Source organism: Boleophthalmus pectinirostris, unplaced genomic scaffold (genome assembly GCF_026225935.1).
Source record: "Boleophthalmus pectinirostris isolate CB_2022bp ecotype Guang Dong unplaced genomic scaffold, ASM2622593v1 HiC_scaffold_19, whole genome shotgun sequence".
NCBI lineage: Eukaryota > Metazoa > Chordata > Actinopteri > Gobiiformes > Gobiidae > Boleophthalmus > Boleophthalmus pectinirostris.
The window spans coordinates 20,860,374-20,882,792 of NW_026571140.1; the positions used below are offsets into that span (position 1 = coordinate 20,860,374).

Sequence of the window (22,419 nt, forward strand, 5' to 3'; positions counted from 1 at the left end):
CAAAAAGTAAAAAATCACCAATCAAACAAAGTAAAACACATATGTGATGAGATGTGGAGAAAGTTGACAAGTTTCAAATAACTTGAACTTGAAAAGAAAAAAAGAAAATGTAATGGTTAAAGACGTCCACTAGATAGAGACAAAATACATGATCTACACAGTCGTGTGAGCAGCCGTCTACTTTTAAGCAATACATGTTCTTTTTTATGATTTTAAGGAGCAAGCAACAACTGTTTTTGTACAATTTATGAATGCAGTCAAGTTACAGAGTTCCAATTTTCATATGTACAATGTGATGCCGTAAATAATTATAGCGAGTGAAACAAGTTCAACCCACACCCTAGACCTACATAACATGAATTAATTAAGTTTTAAAACTACTGGCTAGCTAAGCCAAATTAAATCAAATGTTAATTTACACTGACTATTTATTTTCCAAATGACTGATGGAAACTAGTTGGTATAATCGCGTTAGGAGTTGTGAGTGCGCATGCTCATCGTTAGTCCGTCTCATGAATATTTAAAGTTTCTGTGGTCCTCCAGCCTTTTCATTGGATTGCCTGGTGCAGTTTCCTTTGTAATGTTTTTGAGTGGCGGACCAGAGAGGTACTGCTCCGTCTGTAGACCACTGTTCGCCGACGTGGGGCTGTCAGTGAAGTCTTTAGCTGGGTTTGCAGAATGGACGCAGGACAACATTGAAGCTGAACTGTGGGGTTTTTTACAGGAATATATTTCTTGAACGCGGATTAAACATTCTGGGGTTGTTAGGAAAGGAAAAGAAAGGGAGAAGATGGTGAGTATGCTATCATCGAGCCCACTTCTGATACCTATCAGAAGTTTAAAGCTGTCTGGCTATGGCTTTGGGCTTTTTATATTAAGAAAAATAGATACAACTCATCCAAATTTATAAAATAAATGTTTAATATTCTTTTTACAATAATTTGCTGAAGAAGTTGACTTATTTGTCTACTCTAAATGGTAATGTCAGTTTCCATTAAATGTCTACAATGTTATAGAATTATCTGTATCTTTACTGTAGGCCTAAATGCCTCCCTTCCAGCTGTAGTTTACTGTAAAAATAGATGCTCTCATCAATGGCCTACAGCCCTGTGTTAAGAACCGGTTTGACCTGGGACATGAGACAGGGAACAAGTGTCATTTGTGTGTGTTTATCTGGCTTTCATAGACTGGTTTTTCCTGGTCAGAGTCGAATGCCACCCACTATTGCAGCAACAGACACACCTAGACTTATGTTACTGAGGATAACATTTGCGGATTCAGTTGTGTGTTTGGGCAACACTACTGTCTGTCCCACTTTTCTGTAGTTCTTTAAGCCTTTTGTCGGCCTCACATTACATTATATGTTCAAAGGTTGCACAATGTAAGTGAACTCTAATGAACAGAAACACCCAGGAAAGCAATCAAATGTGTGATGGTTTATGAGTAGGTTCACAAGGACAGTGACTTTATTTTTCCCTGTAGATTACACTTGCCGTGTAATCTACCGAAGGCAATATGTTGTATACAACAGGGCAATAATTATATCAAGGTATATGGTTTTATGTTGAATACTAAGTTCACATTTAGTAATGTTAAGTGTATTTTACATAGAACATTCTGATATTGTCATTATGTCTGAAGTGTCAGACGCCGGCTTCACTGAGAAGTTTCCTCTGTGCCAGATGCTGTGTATGACAGCAGATGGTTTGCATTAGGGCTTCTCCTGTTTGGGAGGTGCATACTGAGTAACCCCCATCTTTCCCTCACTTCAGACCTATCACTGCTGCAGAAATTTGCTCAGGAATTCAAGTCCTCTCTGTTAACAGGAGAGCAGAATCATTGCATGGACCTGGGGAACTCGTTAGGCTTGTCACTGGTTCACTATGTGCACACTGTGTTCTGGCTTTATTTGTGTTGGTCAATATGCTAGAGCATTGTAGCCTCTGCCTCTTAGTAGTGAAATGGCAAGACAGTGTATATGTCTTTAGGTTTCACTGAGCAGTTATTTACTGGTTTTCATTTTTAGACAATTGACCCAATTTAGCACAGATAAGATTAGAGCAAAACAGTTACATATGATGCCTTTATGGCTGCCTTCTTCATCAAAGTTTTAAATTTTCTATTAGTTCTTTGTACTTGGCTCAAATAATACTGACAAAATACATCCATAAAATACTTCTCTTGACCTCTCAGCATCTTTTGTTAAAGGTGAAATATGAATGTCTAATGCCAGGAAGTGATTAACTTTTCTCTTGGTGACGCATATAATTATTTTGAAAAGTTGTATTTGTATAGATTAAGTGTTCGCCTGCTGACACTGTACTGGTCCATTAAATGTGACCTTTGGCTTCTGTACATGAGAGACACGAGGATATAATTCCTATTCTATTTCTATTACATAGATTAACAGTGTGCAGGCTGTTGCATTTATTGTTGATATTAAAACAAATACTACAGTATGGCTGTATATGACAGTTACTCTTATTAAAACTTTCATTAGAACAATTTTTACTGTTAAACTTTTAAAAACAAGATTTCCAAACATCTCTTGACCTGTTGCAGGTTACTTTTACTCTAAGTGAAACACAAGACACAAGACTGGAACCACAAGGTTTAAGTTTCACATTGTCTGGCATCTCTTTGTTATTTGGCCTGTACTGAATGAGATAGAGATTGAAAGGTTTTTGAGATTTTGCAATGTTCCTTAAATTAGAGCTCTGTTCCCATAGCTACATAATTAGCAATGTGTTGTGGTGACTTGTATGTTAATTAACAGCATTTGTTTTCACAAAGTTATTATGTGCACATTAAATGGGAGAGATGGTGCTCAGCCCTGCCTCATGGCAGCAATATGGTCTCGGTCAACTCTCATTTAACTGTGTCACATAAGAATGTCTTTGATTTGATATCACATGGTTAAAAGTTAGAAGTGCATTAGACTTGTTTTACATGGTTAAATGCAAATATCCCTTCCCTTTTCTCATGCCAGTCATTGCTCCTGTGGAGTTCAGTGTTTACATTCTGTCTAATCTGCTATTGTGAATCATTCACAGAATGGCCCATGCAAAAGATTATCACCATAAAACTGACCAAGTCTACCCAATGCATATTTGTAACATTTTGTTTGATGCGTTTATTAATAGACAAAAAACATGTCCAGATAGCCCAAGCGAGACTCAGTTATGTTTTGTCTGTATCTTAGTTTGCAATCCATCCTTGTCAGCTATAGGACTGAGGGATTTCACAAAATTTTCACCAGTTGCTCTTATAACTAGGGAAGCACAGATAGCTGTATAGAATATCGGTGCTGAAGCAGAAACATTTGCTGGATCATGTATCAGTTTCATAATTTTGGTTAAGCCGATACCCTGGTTGGGCCTTTAATTGGATGTTTAGCCTAGAACGTCTCATAATGTTTGTATCAATATCGGAACCGAAAAAGCTGGATTGGTGAATCCCTACCTACAGTAAGTGCACCTATTTCACTGAGTCTGAACAGACTTTGTGAATGCTGCAGTTCTACTCAGATTCATATCACATCATTGTTTATTTTCCTCCCTTGTCCTGGATGGGATAAATGTCTCTGTCAGCACTTTAAACAGAGTGAGTGAGCATTGCCATAGTGCAAATCTAAGCAAACAGACAGTGGGTGGACACACTGCTTAGAAAGAAAGTTAGGCCACCACAAAATGTCATATTGCAATGAAGAGAGAAATTCTTTGTCAAGTTAGGCGTTTACATATCATCTACTCTACTGCAATAGAATGGTTTGGTAATTGTTCATATATTGGTATCAGCAGTATTATTATCATATAGACTAGGTAGTTATTTGTGCCGGAGTATAGTTGATACATTTACTTCTATAAATAATGTACATTAATATTCATTATTTGTACTTATTTGAGTTGATTAAGTTCCAGTATCTTATGGTATACAGTGATCTGTTTGTAATAGTAACGAGCAATTTCAGAGGCCAAATGCAAAAGTTATCTTCCTCACCCTTTTGGCATATGAGCATTTGCACTGATTACTTCCTGTATGTGAGTACAGTGTGTTTTTTCCTTATCTTTAATATAGTCCCTGTTAAGTTTAGTATGATTATCATCCAGCTATCTGGCTCTTAGGCAGGCACAGATTTCAGTTTGTTCATTTAAGCACACTGTCGTAAGAAGGGAAAAGGGGAAACTGAAACCAAATGAGGGAAAAGTGCTGTTTATGATCCAGAATCAAACTAAGCCATTTCCTGTACCCCGAGACAATTCTGTTTAGTGCTTCCCATATATGGTAATGGTATTTGCATTACATCCAGGCATCTGGGCTCTAGTTCTTTAAACTAATGTTGAGATTAAATTTCAGAAAGGCATTTTGTGGCATTGTTTTAGTTTAAAATATATTAATGTGACCTGTAGTACGTTTCAGGGCTGCCCAATTTAACAAAACCATGCAACTGAGTAGGAATATTATTTTTTATACATGTAAGTTACTTTTAAACAGACTAAGTTGTGCCTGGAAAATATTTAGGACTAAATGCAGGATGGCCGCTTCTAGCTATAGGGATGACACATTTTTCAATACATTTTTTGATACAGTTTCAACCCTGTTAAGAATAAAGGCTTGTTTAAGGGGAGTGAGGATCAGTTGTGCTTACTGTAAAGTAAGTTGATGCTAGTGTTGTCATGGTCACTGGACTCTAGTCGTTAAGGAAATCCCTCGGGTCCATTTGTGTGTGTGAATCTCTGTGATTGCTTCTAACACAAATCTACTATTGTTAGCAGCATGTTAAGTAGAGTCATTTCAAAGATAAAAAACTGGACTTGTTTTGTTGATTACATGTGTTGCTTCAGGATTGCTGCTGTCCTATAACCTACATACTCAGTGTTTTGAGAGCGTCTCCAGTCTTTCTGTACAAGGCCTTCTTTTCGTGTGTGGATCCTCCCTAACCCATGCATTAGAGCAGCGTCATTAAACTCTGCTCCAGTCTTACTAAAATACTTGAAGGATACAAATATTTGCTATTTCCAGTCAGACACACTCTTAATTCCACACATAACTACAACAAGGGTTAAGTATAGCGTGTTCAGTTGCTTTCTCTGTGGCTCAAATAGTCTTTTTCAAATCTCAAGGAATGACATTGACATTGACTCATTTGATCTTAACAAGCTGTGCAGAGGTAATTTGTCTGTATAGAAGAAACATGTGCATTTTTAAAGGAATGCCAATGACAGACACTTTCATACGTATAAAACAGTTTGTGCTGCAGAATTTGTTTTATTGTAATATGATTTCATATTACACTATTCACATGCACAAATAAGAAGAATACAGCACAAGCACAGAATTTAACATTTTTATATCTTCCAGGGGGAAAAAGCCAATTGTTTTCCAGACTCACTCCTTGCTTTTTAAAGTGTTTTATTTAGTAGCTATAAAGAGTACAGTCACCAGGAGGATATTAAAAGCTTACTGGTTCTCATGTTAGTAATTTGGAGTTCATAAAAGGGTGCAATAACACTTCTGGTAAATTTTACACTTAAATTTATTTTGAGCCTTGATTGTCTTTTAAATAATTTAGTTAATATTATTTATGGCTGTTGAGATTGCAGACATGAGTCAGACTCAGATCCTCAATACGATTTAGTCTTTTGATTTAGAATGAAATTAATTTGTATATTAAAAGTTACCTCAAATGGCTTTTTAATTACATTTTTTTATTTTATTTGATCGTTCTGATAAGTGCTTTTAAATGCTACCTTGCTAATTCGCATCTAGCTTTGCTTTGTGGAGTGTTTAGATTTATATCCAGCAGAATGATACTCACTTGTAACAGCAGCACATTGTGACCCTGATCCACAGTAGCCAGACTACATTGAGTCATGGCACATGATAAATGACCTCAGCTCTCCTGAGACACACTGCGCTGAAACAGAAACAGACGCTGAGCAGGAAGTCTATGTCAAGATGAGGATAGCAGAGACAGCATTACCACAAACATTTGTGAAAAATATGTTCTTTTGATTTTCCAAAGTAAATATAAAGTGATTGGTCAGTATTATGATAAAATTGGATTACTTCAGTATTCGGTTCAGCCACAATACATTAAGTTCTTTTCAGTTTGTGCTTCAATGTGTGATTCTCGATTAGTCTGATTGTGTTTTTACAGTGAAATAACAATAGATCTTCTGTTCTGTTGCAGGGGAGTCGGGGCCACTACCGGTACCACTGGCAGAGCCACAATGTCAAACACAGTGGAGTGGATGACATGGTTCTACTCAGTAAAATCAACGAGGATGCTATTGTGGACAACCTTAAGAAACGATACATGGACGACTACATCTTTGTATCCTTTCAAAGTCAAGCTTCAGTGGGGAATGGCTGTATGCTGTTTTATCTGTGCTTTTCCTGGAATACCTCATTCATAGTGGTTAAATGAGTAATAGGTCTGAAATTGTGGAGAAAGCCCCCTTACAAACCCCTCGCTGCTAACTTTGCAAAGATATGACTCATATTTACACTCACAGTAGTGTTATTACCAAAAAGGTGTTAGGATTATAAAACTGGAAGTTGCGAAGCAATTGAAGCATTGTACAGAATGTACACCAGTGTGATGAGAACCATTATTTTCTGACAGTTCAAAAGCAAAAGATATTTCCTCCCCAAAAAGCACATGGTGAAACATGTATCTGTTTTAAAAAATGACATAGCTATGTAATAACTGTTATAATAACTGCTATGCTGCTCCCTGCTCATGTTTATTAAGTTTCATCTAACTGAGTCTGACAACTTGAGAGTGAGGCCTTTGATTTTGGTTAGAACTTTGCTACTGCTAAGAGGTGGCCCTGCCATTGCTGTGTAGGTCACTGTAGGCCACCCACAATAGCTGCTTTATTTGCCCTGTGTTTTGGCCATGGGACATTCAGCACAGCAGAACCATAGAATGTACATATTTAGGACATGGCCTATCAATAGCCATTACTCCCACTGACGTTTTGTACTCCTTGGCTGCATAATTTATTTACTTACTATAGTCTTTACTGTTGGCATTTCAAAGTTTTTATTCACTTAACACAGCATTCTCTTAGACATACATTGGTCCTGTGCTAATTTCGGTAAACCCTTTCAAGCAGATGCCATATTTTGGTGAAAAGGAAGTGGAGATGTATCAGGGAGCTGTAAGTAGTGGTTTCCCTTTTTAGATTGTCCATTAAAATGTAAGTAAATGTGGTTCTGTTGGTTTTATTAATGCATTCATGAATAACAAGGATTACTTAAAACCTGCTTGGGTAGACTTGTGGTAGCACATCTCCTTATATAGCAGTTTATCTCTATTAATTAATATACCCTTTTGTATGTTTCAGGCTCAATATGAAAACCCCCCTCACATCTATGCACTGGCAGATAACATGTACAGAAATATGATGATTGACCGGGAGAACCAGTGCGTCATTATTAGGTAAAACTTGGTGTTATTATTTTGCCTTTTTGTCTTCAGATCACAGAGTTTTGGTTAAATCATGAGCACTTTGCACCTTTTGACAATGGTAAGTTACTGCTTGTACAATAGAACGTCAAACATGGAAACACACCCAACAGGTTTATCAGCATAGTTCAGGTCAGCTGACCCTATCAGACTAAATGCTTTATTAAGATGCGTCATTGTATTGTTAACATCAGCCTACCCAGTTATATTTTAAATTATTAGGAGCTAGTTGTTGTTTCATGTTGTTGCTACTTCCTAGTTTAGATAAAAGCTAAATAGGCACCTGTTTAATTCACTCACAAAATCTGTCTAGTCTTGTTTATTGAAAGATGTTTCTTTAAGTTAAAATGCCAAAAAAGGAAGGTGCCAAGTCATAGTTTGCAGTACAGGGTTAGGGGTTAACCATAACCCTAACCCTAACCTGTGGATTGTGGTTACTTTTAGTGAATCAATGCAGCACTTTACCCTGCAGTTTGTCTAGTAGGCATTCTGCTGTTGGTTTAACAGTACAAAGGTGCTGAATTGAATTGGTCATCAGCTACATGAGCAAACTAAAGAAAGGAAGTGGTTACATGATTAAGCAGGTCTTTAGGCATCTATGTGAATAACCATGACTGTATTCAGCATAATTTATGAAAGAAGATGCCTTTCCTAGGAGTTTCGCAACTGACCTCAGCAAAGAAGTGTTTTAGTCCATCTGTTTTAAAGCATGTGGCCCAAGATGATGATCCCTTTCATACATCGGTTCAAATTTGTTTTGTTAGTTTGTTTCTCCTCAGATATTTCACACTATGCAATGTAAATGTCTGTAATTAATCCATTTGCGAAGCCCGGTGAGTTGTTGGAATATAGACAAAAGTTTATTCATGCTACAGCAGATATGGACAAGGTTTAGGCCTGCCCTGGCCAGAGACCAACCATCTTCTCACCAGCACCATGTCCTTCCCATGTCTCTGAGTCTCTGCCCCCCAGAGCATCTTCCCCCAGAGCATCTGCCCAGAGTCTCTGTCCCCTAGAGTCTCCTCTCTGAGCATCTGTGCTCTGAGTATTTATACAGAAATACAAGTTACTGTACATACATATCAAAGCAGAACGACTGTCACAGACTTGTGCTAATAAATTTAACTTACATTTGAGGACAGCTAAGACAAAAAATGCGTCCTGGGGATGGAGACAGTTGTGTCTGCTGAGCCTTTACGCATGCTAATGACTGTTCTGGTCTAAGGTACAAATCACATTCATTTACACAAAGACAGATTGAGAATAATCTTTCCACAATATAAATTTCCATCACAGTTGGCATTTACAGACAGCTTTTATACCCAAGTTCTTATTGCCTTAAATTTCATCATGTCTGCCTTAGTATTGTCCTAATCATCAGATTTTCAGTTTCTAAAATAAAACGGTAATTGCCATTATTGTGTTAACTTTTAATCCTTGATCTTCTAATTATAAGATATTTCTGAAAGTGGTGAGCTCTATTTGGATAAGAGGTTTGTAGGTAATTTAGTCAATTTAGGTTGTACATATATAATCTGAAGTAAAGACCCAAGGGTGGTTGTTTATTTGTTTGTCCCATTGAAATAACCATCAATGCATAAAACTGAAGGTTTTTGAAACAAAAAGCAGAGGATTACAGTATTAAACATTTTCTGCATTGTATTGTGGAACGGCTATCATTTTTTGAGCTTTTCTTTTCCACTCAAAGATAATATCTACACCTGCAATAATTAAACTGATACTACAAAAGTAATATCAATAGAAAATGGCATACACTACAATGTAAAATTCACTGTTGACAACAACATATAAATGAAAGAAATTAAACAGTAAAAATAAGTGTGTTTTTGAGCAGCTCCCATGACTGTGCTGGCAGCTTTAACAGTCTGCAGCTGTATTTCTCACAAAGGCATTACCAACCTGACTCTGCTTCAGAGAAAAAAACTGGCTTCAGTGTTATCCACTGCCAAACCACATGTGTCAAAATATGTATGGCCTGGTAAAGCGAGAAGTAAAGGGCAAAACAGAGTGAGGCAAGATGGAAAATGAAAAAGAAGACATTTCTATAAAACAAACATCAAATGCTACACAAATGTGTAAAAAACATTGTTTTATTGCTTGGAAGAATGCAGACTGATAATGTTTTGAATTGTCTTTTTTCCTCAGTGGAGAGAGTGGTGCTGGGAAGACGGTGGCAGCTAAGTACATAATGAGCTACATCTCCAGAGTGTCAGGAGGCGGAGGCAAAGTACAGGTGAGAGCTCCTGCAGCATGTTGTATAACATGAACAACAGGCTTGGCATGTTAAAGTTGGCTGCGCTGATTAATTGTTTTACTATTGTATAAGTTCTTATGTAACTGATGCTGGCTACAGAATATATGGTATTTAAAATGTTTTTTGTGTTTATTACTTAACTTTCCCCATTTTCAGGCAGATAGAAAGTGCCATTATGCAATAATTTACACAGCTGTTCCTTTCCTTTAATTTTGCACATAGTATACCAGAAATTATACACTAAAAACTATTCGCCATATTTGATTGGGTCTGTCAAGTTCAACTTCATGAATTTACACTAGTGCCTCATTATCATTCAAAACACACACTTAAACCCCCTGGTCCTGCATACCATCCATAGTAACATCCATGTATTCAAAATTATCCCTTGGTGTTTTATTATAAACCTATTTAGGTGTTGATAATTCTGTATTCTGAACTGAATTGGAGTAAGTTCCCAGTTTCCATGAATGAAATCTGTTTATAGCAGAAGGGGAAATATTTGAGAAATCATGTGTGTCTGTGTTTCATATGGCTCACAGGACAGATGATGTGCTCCAGACAGACTTATTTGTGTCTGAGTGGAAAGTTCCAGAGAGGCTGTAAGCTGGCAGTGAGGGCGAGAAGCTGTTGTTCATATGCTCCTTGTGTGACGTCGCTAACAGCTCTTTGTTCCTCTTTGCAGCATGTCAAAGATATCATCCTGCAATCCAATCCACTGTTGGAAGCCTTTGGTAATGCCAAAACACTGAGGAACAACAACTCAAGCAGATTTGTAAGTTTTTACTTCAACAAGGTGACATCTTTCAAATATATGGCATAATTTATTATTTATACTAAAGAATAGAAAAGGTAGTTATAGTGAATAGAGAAATAAATATATAGGATAGTTTATTGGACATGATAAAGATCCAAGTTACTTACATGTCTTGGAAAAAAAGTCAAAGATTGGTACTTAACTATCATTAGACACACAGGAATATGAAGCAGGTGCCAGGATTTAAGATCACATGTGTCAGGATGCCATCTTCCCAGTGTATCCATTTAAATAATATAAATCCATGCTTTAATTCATCAGGGAAAATACTTTGAGATCCAGTTCAGCTCCGGTGGTGAACCAGACGGAGGAAAAATCTCAAACTTCCTTTTGGAGAAGTCTCGTGTCGTGATGCGAAATCCTGGAGAGAGGAGTTTCCACATATTCTACCAGGTGAGGCTTTACTGTTGCTTTTGTTCCAGAGCAAAAGAGCAAATTTGACCATTTAGCTTTTGCAACTATGTGTCAATAAAAGTAAAAGGCTTTATCTTTTAGAAGTCTACTGTAAGACTATACTCAATTAACTGTATGTATGTTTTTCACAGTTAATAGAAGGAGCCAGTGGAGAGCAGAAGAGCAGCTTGGGAATCACCAGCCTGGACTACTACACTTACCTCAATCAGTCCGGTTCCTATAAAGTGGATGATATTGATGACAAGTCTGATTTTAAGGAGACACTGGTAAAAAAAAAAAAAAAATCTCTTATGTCAGCAATATTCTTCATGTCTTTGTGTTGTTTGTGTATGTCTAATCTCAGCTATTTTCACACAAGTGTCCCTGTCTCCTCATGACATTCCTGCCCCTCTCAACCAATGCCTCCTTTTGTTTTCCTTTCCACTGTTCCATTGTTTTTGTTTACTCGCCGAACCGCAACAGGACTAATTAGACCTCATGAGCAACAAACCACAGCTCTAATTTAACAGTCTTTGCCTGGCTTTCTCCCAGCACGCCATGGATGTGATTGGCATAAACGCAGAGGACCGCTCCATGGTGCTTCAAATAGTGGCTGGAGTTCTGCACCTGGGAAACATCAGCTTCAGGGAGTCTGGAAACTACGCGGCTGTGGAGAGCGAGGAGTGTAAGTGGGTTTACAGCATAATAAGGGCACAGTAATGTGGGATACAGCTTAGACAAATTTGTGTTATACATTTATTCACTTCACCTTTATAGGTACCTTGATTCATTATAAAATGCTTTACCTATATTGGTTTTGGCTGATTGTAATGGCTATCTGCTATGGTCTAAAAACCAGCAAAAATTACAAGCTCACTCACGCTCAAACACTACTGCTTTGGCCCTCGACTTCTTTTTGTTCTCATTCCTTTCTGTAGAGTCCCGAAATAATGTAGTCCATATGAATGAGATGAGAGGCCAGTGAACAAAGACCTAGTCTTTTCTAGGAGAAGGCAATGGCAGGTCATCATAGCCTCTGCTTTTCCTGTCCCCTTTCCAGACCCACTTCCTGTGTGATCCAACTGCAGTCTTAACATTACTCTACCCTCGGGTCATTTTTAAAAATAATCCATGTATATGGTTCATGTTGAGACCTATGTCATGAATTGCAATCTTGTGCACTTCTTGCCCCTGTTTATATGGGACATACAAATAGTGTTAGAGAATCATTGGTCAGTTTTTGCCTGCATATAATATATGTGTATTCTTGGAATTGCAAATATCCCTATGGACACTTTCTTGTAATTGGATGGATAAGCACAACCCTCTGCCTTGCTACTATTTTCCTCTCAGCACATTTGACTAACAAATTAGCTTAACATCATGCTCACTATGAAGCATGTTGCTTTTAGGTTTATGATGAAAACTCTTTATTACGTAAAGAATGAGTCATGATCTAAAGAGGGTCATGGCTAGTCACACCCTCGAGTCCCAGATGAGAGCTACTGCAGTTTACAGAGGCACTTCCAGACATAGCAGGTCGGCAGTGCCCCGAGAACCATTTCCTTTTAGGGGAAGTGACTCACTGTAATAAGCCTGGGAGGGACTCTCAGGGGATAATATCAACTCCAGGCCCATGCTGAAGAACCATTCATTGAAGCCCATTCAGTTCTTTTCTTTAGTGCATGAATATAATGGCTCACCTAAGCTTACCTGGAAAGTATTCAGATTTAACCATGGCATTTTACAGAATGTCATCCTGTTGATGAAGTATCTGATATAAATTCTAAAGTGATTATTGACAGAATAAGTTCTATTTACCAAATTATAGACATTTTTAGTCAAATCTATGTAATTCATGTATAAAACTGTATAACCAAATTATATCACATGCATAACCAAACACCTTCAGTATTCCAGTTCCATTTTTTTTCTTTTTACTCTCATTTGGAAAGACTTCTCTTTACCTCATGTTGAATATTTTCTTCTCTTGTAGTTTTGGCCTTTCCAGCATTCTTACTTGGTATTGACCAGGATCGTCTCAAGGAGAAACTCACCAGCAGAAAAATGGACAGCAAATGGGGAAGTACTGTGGAGACGATTGATGTAACCCTGAACGTAGAGCAAGCCTGCTACACCCGTGATGCCCTTTCCAAAGCCTTACATTCACGAGTGTTTGATTTCTTGGTTGAGGTATTTTTTGTTTTCTTTTTTATACAGTTTGAAGTGGTTTTCTGTTGGTAAATATGTAGCTTGTTCATCTAATTAAGATATAATTTTTGTTAATACAGTCCATCAACAAGGCCATGGTTAAAGATCACCAGGAGATCAATATAGGAGTTTTGGACATTTATGGATTTGAAATCTTCCAGGTAAACTCATTTTGTAGTCATAGACATATGGCCTGTATAAATGTACTTAGACTTAAACAAATGAGATTAAAGGATAAACAGTGAGCATTAAACAGATTATCATAGAAGATCAGACTAATTTGGAGCCATCCACTTTATGAGGGAATATCCCAGTGCAACATGCTTCTGTAATTTATAATTAGATTATGTGTTACAAAATGTATGGAGTGTCAGAGTATAGAGAGTTCTCCCTTGTGCTGAATAGAATTAAACCGGAAGATACAACCACCCTTCACAAGGTTCAGGGCAAATGTCTATTGTATGGGTAGAAAATGTGTGTTGTTTTTCTTCCAGTTTAATTGAGGGCCATTGTTAAGCAACAGTTTAACAAAGCATTATGACCTAACAGGAAATATATTTGGCAGTGACTTCATAATAACTTAAATTGTATTTCCAACAGAAAAATGGATTTGAACAATTCTGCATCAACTTTGTGAATGAGAAGCTGCAGCAGATTTTCATTGAGCTCACACTGAAGGCAGAACAGGTAACACAAAACTGTCTCTGTTTGTTTTAGAACTTGACTTTGAGTTATATTTAGAACCTGCTTGTTCTTACTTTGTAGGAGGAGTATGTGCAAGAGGGCATCAAGTGGACACCGATAGAGTACTTTAATAACAAGATCGTCTGTGATCTTATTGAGAGCAAGGTAACACATAGAAAAAAATCATGTTGTAATTGATATTCTTAAAGGGTCCGAGCATGCTTTTTAATTCGAGTAATGTTCCCCACCAAGACGTTAATCCGTAAAATCCATAACAACGGTTTGTACTTGTTTTCTTTTGAGAGGACCAGGGGGTCTGTACCAGGCTCAAGCTGGCTCTTTGCAACAGATTTGGTTTAGTTTATGCACAAACAAGTTGGCATGTGTGCTCACTACAGAGGCCTGTTGTTTCCACTGTGCTCCAGTTTTCAGCTGTGAGCATAAGTACAAGAAAGTATTAAGGCTTTAATTTGTCATCTGTATAAATCATAATTTGTAAAAATGTATAGTTTGGTGCAAAAAGCTTTGTAAAAGGAATTTTAAAGGCTTTTTCCATTGAGGACAAAATGTACTGCTTAAATTAAGTATTCATCAGGTTTTTGAATAGTTTTTTACTGCACTGTATATAATGTCTTTAAATGTGTACAATAAACTGGTCTTCACAATACATCATGCTCTGTTTCAGAATCCACCTGGCATCATGAGTATCCTAGACGACGTGTGTGCCACGATGCACGCTGTGGGCGAGGGAGCCGACCAGACAATGCTGCAGAAACTCCGAATGCAGATCAACACTCATGAACATTTCAACAGCTGGAACCAAGGATTCATTATACATCACTATGCAGGAAAGGTAATTCAGAATAGAATAGGCTCAAAATAGAAAACCCAAAATAAAATAAAAACTTTAATGATCAGTGCTTAATCAAGGCCATTTCCATTACTACCTGTCATGTTTTATGGCTTCCCTGTAACTGAACTAAATTAGCCATGCTTTCATGCTTTGGGCATTTTCAGTAACTCTCCTAACCAGCTGTGAATAAATAACTTTTTAACTATGTATGAATAGATGTAAATATTTATTTTTTGTGTGTTTGTGTGTTATACTGTGTATAGTTATATGCTAGATATTTAGTTATATATGCTATACTACTGTGTATAGCAGTTATTTTATTTGCCCACTTTATACTACTGTAAGCCAGTAGGTGTAAATTGGGCATCTGTAACCATTAATTTTCTCATCCCATAAAACCAACAACACCACTGACCTACTTTAGAATATTAGGGAAACATTTTTATTTTAGTGTCATTTAACAAATCCAATCTATGTATGGCGATATAAATAATTTCAGTGTTTTGCCCTTCTCTTACAGGTGTCCTATGATGCCGAAGGATTTTGTGAGAGAAACCGAGATGTGCTTTTTACTGACCTCATTGAGCTCATGCAAAGCAGTGAAATGTGAGTCACCACTACTAAATATCTCTATAGTGTTGACCCAACTTCTCCTCCATTGTCTTGTTTTAATTGAACACATGTGAATTTGAACGGGTCTCTGCATCTGGAAATGAGTGCGATGTAACAGTAGTGTAGAGCCGGGGCCTCATAGTGCCCTTTGACCCTGAAATACGTCTGGCGGCCTTCCAAATGTGTGGCTTTTGGTCTCCCCAGTTGGGCTGTACAAGTGCATTTCCCCTGCAGAGCTGCATATAGTGGAGTGTGCTTGCAGTGTGTGTTTAGGCCTTTGGGTTTTCTGACCATCTGTGCATAGAGTCTATTGTCTGCGACCTCAGACAGACCCTTTTGTGGTCATGTGTTGTGCGAGACAAGACGCACATCCTAATTTCTTCAGACAATTGCTTGATAATTTATTTTTGTCAAATAATTAATTCAAGCATGCAAAGTGAGCTTAAATCCAATAAAAGGTTTGGCATAAGAATGCTTCAATGAAACGCAAAAGGAAGGAAGAGCCTTATTCCTCTGAGCTGCAGATCTAAACACAAGAGAGAAGAATCACAGCATTATAATCCAGGAAGCATGATCTGACTTTGTGCGTAGAACCTGCTGATTCCTCTTTGTTGTTTGGCCATAGTCTACAATCAAAAATTCAAACAAAAACAAATATGGGAGAAAGGGAAGTTGACTTGAACAAACATTTCAAAAAGTTTTCATATTCCATTCAAATTGTACTTTGTGTCTGCCATCCACAGATACATTGTTTTTGATGTGAGTAATCAAAGTAAAAAACAATTCTCAAAAAAATACAACAGCTTATTAAGTTTATTTCTATTTCTGTTTTGTTTTAGTGCCTGTGAAAATAATTGATTTGGAAATGTAAAAACATTTAAATATTGTTTAATGTCCACATTTTTTTTTTGTTTCATCATGATTTAAAAAAAAAAAACATAATGATGTGCTATTTGTTCAACAGTGGGTTCATTAGAAAACTGTTTCCAGAAAACCTCAATGCTGATAAAAAGGGTCGTCCAACCACAGCAGGGAGCAAAATAAAGGTAACTTAAAAATTATGTATAATGAACACCCTGTTAAAGTCACTGGACTAGTGGGTAATTTTATTTTAGTAGATAAATAACATTGAGCAGTATGTATTGTAATATGTTATATGTTGTTCTTGTTGTGTCTTTATAGAAACAAGCCAATGATTTAGTGAGCACATTGATGAAGTGCACTCCACACTACATCCGCTGCATCAAACCAAATGAAACGAAGAAGCCACGAGACTGGGAAGAGAGCCGGTAAGCCCCACTTTCTGTATTTCAGATCCAGAGTATTGTTCATTGCTGACGACCATCCTGTTGTGAGCTGGCACAAGCTGTGTCATTAATGAGCCCCGGAATAACTGTTCGCAAGGGAAGTTTGTGTTCGCTTGGTGGTCCATTAGGCCTTTGTTTTAGAGAATGTCAACAAAACATTTTACATACAATGACTTAATGTTATGACTTCCGCTTGTGGAGGCAGATGTCTTATCGCAACAAGAATAGTAAAAGGCAGTTGAGTATTACTTTTGTGATGATTTTAAATGCAGAAGCTTAATTATTGACAGAAAAATGCACTTAGCAAGGTATTGATAACAATCGCCTAAATGTATCTGTGAACTAATATAAGGTTTGTAAATATTTCAGGGTGAAACATCAAGTTGAGTATCTTGGTCTGAAAGAAAACATCAGAGTTAGGCGTGCTGGTTATGCCTACCGCAGAGTCTTCAGGAAATTCCTCAACAGGTAACACACCTGTGGTGTTGTTGTTTATTACAAAGAGTGCAGCCTTTAGTTTTTGTAATACCATAATTTTTCAAAAATAATTATTGTCAATTAATACGACTTACAACATTTCTTATTGAATATCTTGATTTTTTATTTCTTTTTTTTATTTAGATATGCCATCCTGACCAAAGAATCATGGCCAACGTGGAGAGGAGACGAGAAACAGGGGGTTCTTCACCTCCTGCGCTCTGTCAACATGGACCAGGATCAGTTTCAACTTGGTCGCACAAAAATCTTCATCAAAGCCCCTGAATCGGTATGTGTCTTACTGTTTGCCCAAAAGTCCTATTTTCATGTATAAACTGCTATGTTCACACTAAGCTCCATATAAGGACATCAGTGCCCTAAATTGGGCTTGAGTCCTTGGTGCATGGGTGGAGACTTAACCCGACCCATGTACCACGTCAGCACTGAGTCAACATTACGCTCAAACTAAAACACAAGCAGAGGCTGTAGATGCAGAGTTGGGGGACATCATAAAGGGTTGTCTTTTTCCACATTAACTTTTTTCTGCATGTTTTTAATAAAAGGAGAGTTTGTGCGAGTGTACTCCCCCTTAGATTTTGTACACAAGAGCTGCATTTCTCACACACTTCTGCCTCAGAGCACAGGCAGCTCATTCTAAATGCAGTCTGAAGCTGACCCTGAAAGACTTTCCTTATTCACCAAAGTGAATAAGTGCCAAGTCCCCCATCTAACACAATAAATGTTTATGGGACTCTGCTCTGAAATGAACTGCCAGCCCTCTTAACTGACAAGAGTTAATTAGTTTTATGAAGAAAGTTGTTCTGACACTACCAGATGTTTCTAGACTTAAAAGTGGTGAAAGATGAGCTGCTGACACAGTGTAAAAGAAGAGCTTTATTCAGGCTTTCTCTGGCTCTGTCGACATTTACAAATTTGTTAATTTGTGATAAAGTTGTGAATTTCAGAGCCAATAAGGATTAATGACATCAACCAAACAGCTGCTGTTTGTTTCAAAGATCCTTCACCTGGGAGATTTAATGATTAAACCAGTAAAAACAGGTCATGGTGATTACGCAGCTACACTTTGTTAATTGATGACTCATTTGTTTTCTGCCTGGTTAGGTTTGTTGAGTTTTTCCTTATGGTTGAGTTCTATCTTATCATACTACAGCCTTTGGCCAGTGAATGCCAGGCCTGAAGAAGTGGCCAGGATGTTTAGTCTGTGTGATTGTGTCTTAAAAACAGCACCCGGAAATTGGGAAAGTAATTTTCAGCAAGTCCCCTCTTTCCCTCCCCCATCAGCCTAAAACATTCACTTTACTCCAGCTACTCACTCGTTACATTTTGTCATGGTTTTAATTTGGTCAGTAGTTGGACCTTGGATGGGGAAAACCCTTACAGTTGTTCAATGTACAGTAGTTCATATCAAACAGGCTGCTCACCATTCTTTCGGTTTGTTGCAGTTAGGTGTGTCTGTTTAAGGTTGTGCACTGCTAAGGTATGCTTATGTCTTTGTTTGTGTTCACAGCTCTTTCTGTTGGAAGAGACAAGGGAACGAAAGTTTGATGGCTATGCTAGAACAATTCAAAAAGCCTGGAGAAAGTATATGGCTCGTAAGAAGTATGTTCAGATGAGGGAGGAAGGTCAGTTGTGGAATAATTTTTGTTCATTTATTAGTTACTGTCACTGATCGTTATATTTTCTCTAGCTTCTGACCTGTTGTTGAATCGAAAAGAAAGACGGCGACACAGTCTTAACAGAAACTTCATTGGTGACTATCTGGGTATGGATGACAGGCCCGAGCTGCGCCAATTTCTGGGCAAGAGGGAGAAAATAGATTTTGCAGATAAAGTGACAAAATATGACCGTCGTTTCAAAGTGAGTAATTCTACAGCTCTTTCAATCCTACATTTAACATATTATTAAAATATTGTAATTTTATTTATGAAGGGAATCAAGAGAGATTTGATCCTAACACCAAAATCTGTGTATCTAATTGGGAGAGAAAAAGTTAAACAAGGGCCAGAAAAAGGACAGGTGACAGAAGTGCTCAAGAGGCGGATCGACGTTGAGAAAATTTTAGCAGTTTCTCTAAGGTATGCCATTTTGCATTCATTCTTAGATGTAATCATTTCTATGGCTACATTGTGTGTAATTGAAAGCTTAATTAAAAATCAAATAAACACAAAACTTGATTACTTGGTACGTGGGCACTGTTATTGAGCTGTTGTCAAAACAGTCAATGTGTTTGTCCTAAACATGCCCTAGAAATGTTAGGTTCACTAGCGCCACTCAGATTCTTGTGTTTTATGACACACAAGAAATAAAGATTGTGTGTGTATTTCTTTGGTGTATTTATATCAGCTAGCCTTATACAAAATCTAAACATGTACCCTTGCTTCTACGATGCTTGCTTTTGCATAAGAGGTCAAATATTTGTTGGTATAATGATGTAGCTTTTGAGTCTGTGGGGTAATATGGTCCAGGTGACTGCGCCATAGCAAACATTTTCAGACCTCATGACAATAAAACAAGTATCTTTCTGTGAGGCACATGGAAGGAGAGCTGCTTAATGTGGCTTTGTGTTTCTATGTAAATGTGAAATCTGACTCCTGTGCTTCATCTTGTCTGCCTCAGAACAAAAAAAATAAAGAGTGAATATACTTAATGTAATGTGAGGCTCCCTCATTGTTTTTCAGTACACTGCAGGATGATTTTATGATCCTTCATGAGCAGGAGTACGATAGTCTGCTAGATTGTGTGTTTAAGACTGAGTTTGTTAGCTTACTGGCCCGACGTTTTGAAGAGAAGACACAACGCAAGCTTCCACTCAAATTTAGCAACACGTAAGTAAATGTACAGCTTTTGATATACATATTCAACAGTAATATTATTTGTATATTCTATTTAGACTGGAGATGAAGTTAAAGAAGGAAAACTGGGGCTTTTTGAGTGGAGGTGGCTCCAGACAGGTCCTTTTTGTTCAGGGTCAAGGGGACATGCCTGTTTTAAAACCTTCAAGTAAATCTCTCCAGGTCAGCATTGGACCTGGACTTCCCAAAAACTCACGTAAGTATGGGTATCTGCTTTGTAGCTGATCTTCTCATCATAAACTACTGTACATATTGTACAGTATTGTACGAGAAATGCTTGATGCAGATTATGATGTTTGCTAAGTTTTTTTTTTTTGTGGGTTGAATCTTAGGTCCCTCCAGGAAGAATTTTGCTCAAGGTCGCACCAGTTCGAGTAGAACACAGCCCTCAAGAGTTGCACCTGGACCTCCAGGTAAAACCAAAAACATCACAACAACAGACAATATTCCTATTGAAAAAAATATATACGATAATGTACTGAAGATGTTATCATCTGTGTTGCAGTGGGTCACCAGAATGGTAGACTAAAAAATACTAACTATGAAGCAAATCAGAGGAACGGAGATCATCACAGTAATCGCCAAAGGCGAAATTCAAGCAACGCATCACGACCAAATCTACCAACCAGTCACAACCCCCGCAGGGAACCAACCAGCCAAGGCCAACTACCAGACAACCGCTTTCTAGGGGTGCCTGAAAAAGGAGCTGCTGGGTAAGACATATCATCAACAATGTTGAATTATACAGTATTGTAATTTATTGTAAGAATGTATCATTATGAATTTTTTTATTTTGGATTGAAATGAAAAAAGTACATTATATTTATGTGAACATGTACTCATGGACATTTTTATGCCTTTTAAATGCTGCTCATTTTACTTTTTGTTAACTCCAGAATGACACTATTAAGGCAAAACATATCAGTACTTTTCCAGTGCTTTACTATAGTGCCACCTTGTGGCATATATTTGAGCTACATTTTAAAGAATTTGCTCCTTTGTCTCCTCAGAGCACACAGACCGTCAGCCAACAGGCCTGCACCAGGAGCAGGGCGGCCAAAGCCAGCACCCAAACCGAAACCTCAGGTGCCCCAGTGCAAAGCCCTGTATGCCTATGATGCTCAGGACACAGACGAGCTTAGCTTCAATGCCAATGACATCATTGAGATAATAAAAGAAGGTGAGTAGTCTTTAAATCTGGTCTACATCTTTAAAACATTTTTGACTAAGTACATTACATTGCTTCAGTTATGTTGCTATATATTTGCAGATGCCTCTGGGTGGTGGACGGGTCGACTTCGTGGGAAGCAAGGACTTTTTCCTAATAACTATGTGACAAAGATCTAGGAGCTGCTGAGTAAAATTACTGAGTCCAGTGAGCATAAGGGAGATAACAAAATGTGTTCTCCAACTACTGCCATGTGTAAATTTAATGCTACAACTGTCCAAAGACCAGCAGACTTGAAAACTCTCATACAGACTGTTTGACTCTGGGATAATTTCCCATGGAGTTTTGAACAAAACTTGTATTAATTTATTATATTTATAGCTTTTTTGTTTTCTTACTGCTGTTTTCTTTTTGCGGAAATTTTGAACTAAAAAAGGTTTAATGAAGCACTCATCTTAGAGGTTATGTCAGTAATTCAGTTGTCATACAGTCAGCTGCTGATGTACTGTTTTTATTAGTACTGTACAAGTAAATGGACACTTGCTTCAATCTCATTGTTTTTAAATGTGGGTGTAAGAAATTATTAAGCTGTTTTGTACAAACCAGGCTTGTTTTTTTCCTTTTTAATAAACTGTAAAGGCCATGTACCCTGGGCATCCTTTCTGTGGCATCATAGCACTTTACTGGGGCAGGTTCATGTGAATACCACAGCCAGTCTGTAGAAAATGCCATGCTAAATTTTGAACTGTTATCTTGGAAATGTTTACATGGAGTTGTGAACAGACATTTTTGTATATGTGGTAAAACAACTCAGCCTGTTGTCTGTTCTTTCTTATTTTCTATTTTTGTACCTCCTCTGAAGTTGCCTTCCTATGGGTAAAAAAGATTGTTATAACAAACTAGGATGAACAAACTTGTTTTTATCTATAGATTTTAAAGTAATATGATGCTTTCTGCACTGGTTTTCTACTTTTATTTTCTGTTTAGATTGTGCACATCTTTATACAACAATATATATTTCTAGATATCTTCAAAATGTAATGGCCACATTAAAACCCATGTCATTAAAACATGGGTTACTGGGATTCTTTCACATTGACCTTGGATTAATGAACCCATCCTTGCAATGCCATCAGATAAGCCTTTTAATAAAACAGGACTGTTCAACTTTTGATTGTCTTGTTTGTATACTTTTTAGTAAGACGATATTATCTTTGATTACATTATATAAAATATTATTCTGCTGTATTCTGCTCGAAGAATAGACCAGTT

At 37.5% G+C, this 22,419-nt stretch overlaps 1 protein-coding gene across 1 annotated transcript; it reads left to right on the top strand.

Moving 5' to 3' along the window:
* Nucleotides 1–580: 580 nt before the first annotated feature.
* Nucleotides 581–22,319, top strand: myo1ea (myosin IEa). The gene is made up of 28 exons (XM_020941345.2): nt 581–793; nt 6,194–6,337; nt 7,080–7,169; nt 7,356–7,450; nt 9,644–9,731; nt 10,438–10,527; nt 10,831–10,962; nt 11,115–11,249; nt 11,515–11,647; nt 12,959–13,155; nt 13,254–13,334; nt 13,774–13,860; nt 13,939–14,022; nt 14,543–14,710; nt 15,231–15,316; nt 16,287–16,368; nt 16,505–16,611; nt 16,999–17,097; nt 17,251–17,395; nt 18,635–18,749; nt 18,815–18,984; nt 19,057–19,202; nt 19,806–19,952; nt 20,018–20,175; nt 20,312–20,392; nt 20,485–20,692; nt 20,990–21,159; nt 21,250–22,319. Exons 1-28 carry the CDS (start codon nt 791–793, stop codon nt 21,324–21,326), a joined length of 3,318 nt encoding a protein of 1,105 aa, XP_020797004.1. The 5' UTR covers nt 581–790; the 3' UTR covers nt 21,327–22,319.
* Nucleotides 22,320–22,419: the final 100 nt, after the last annotated feature.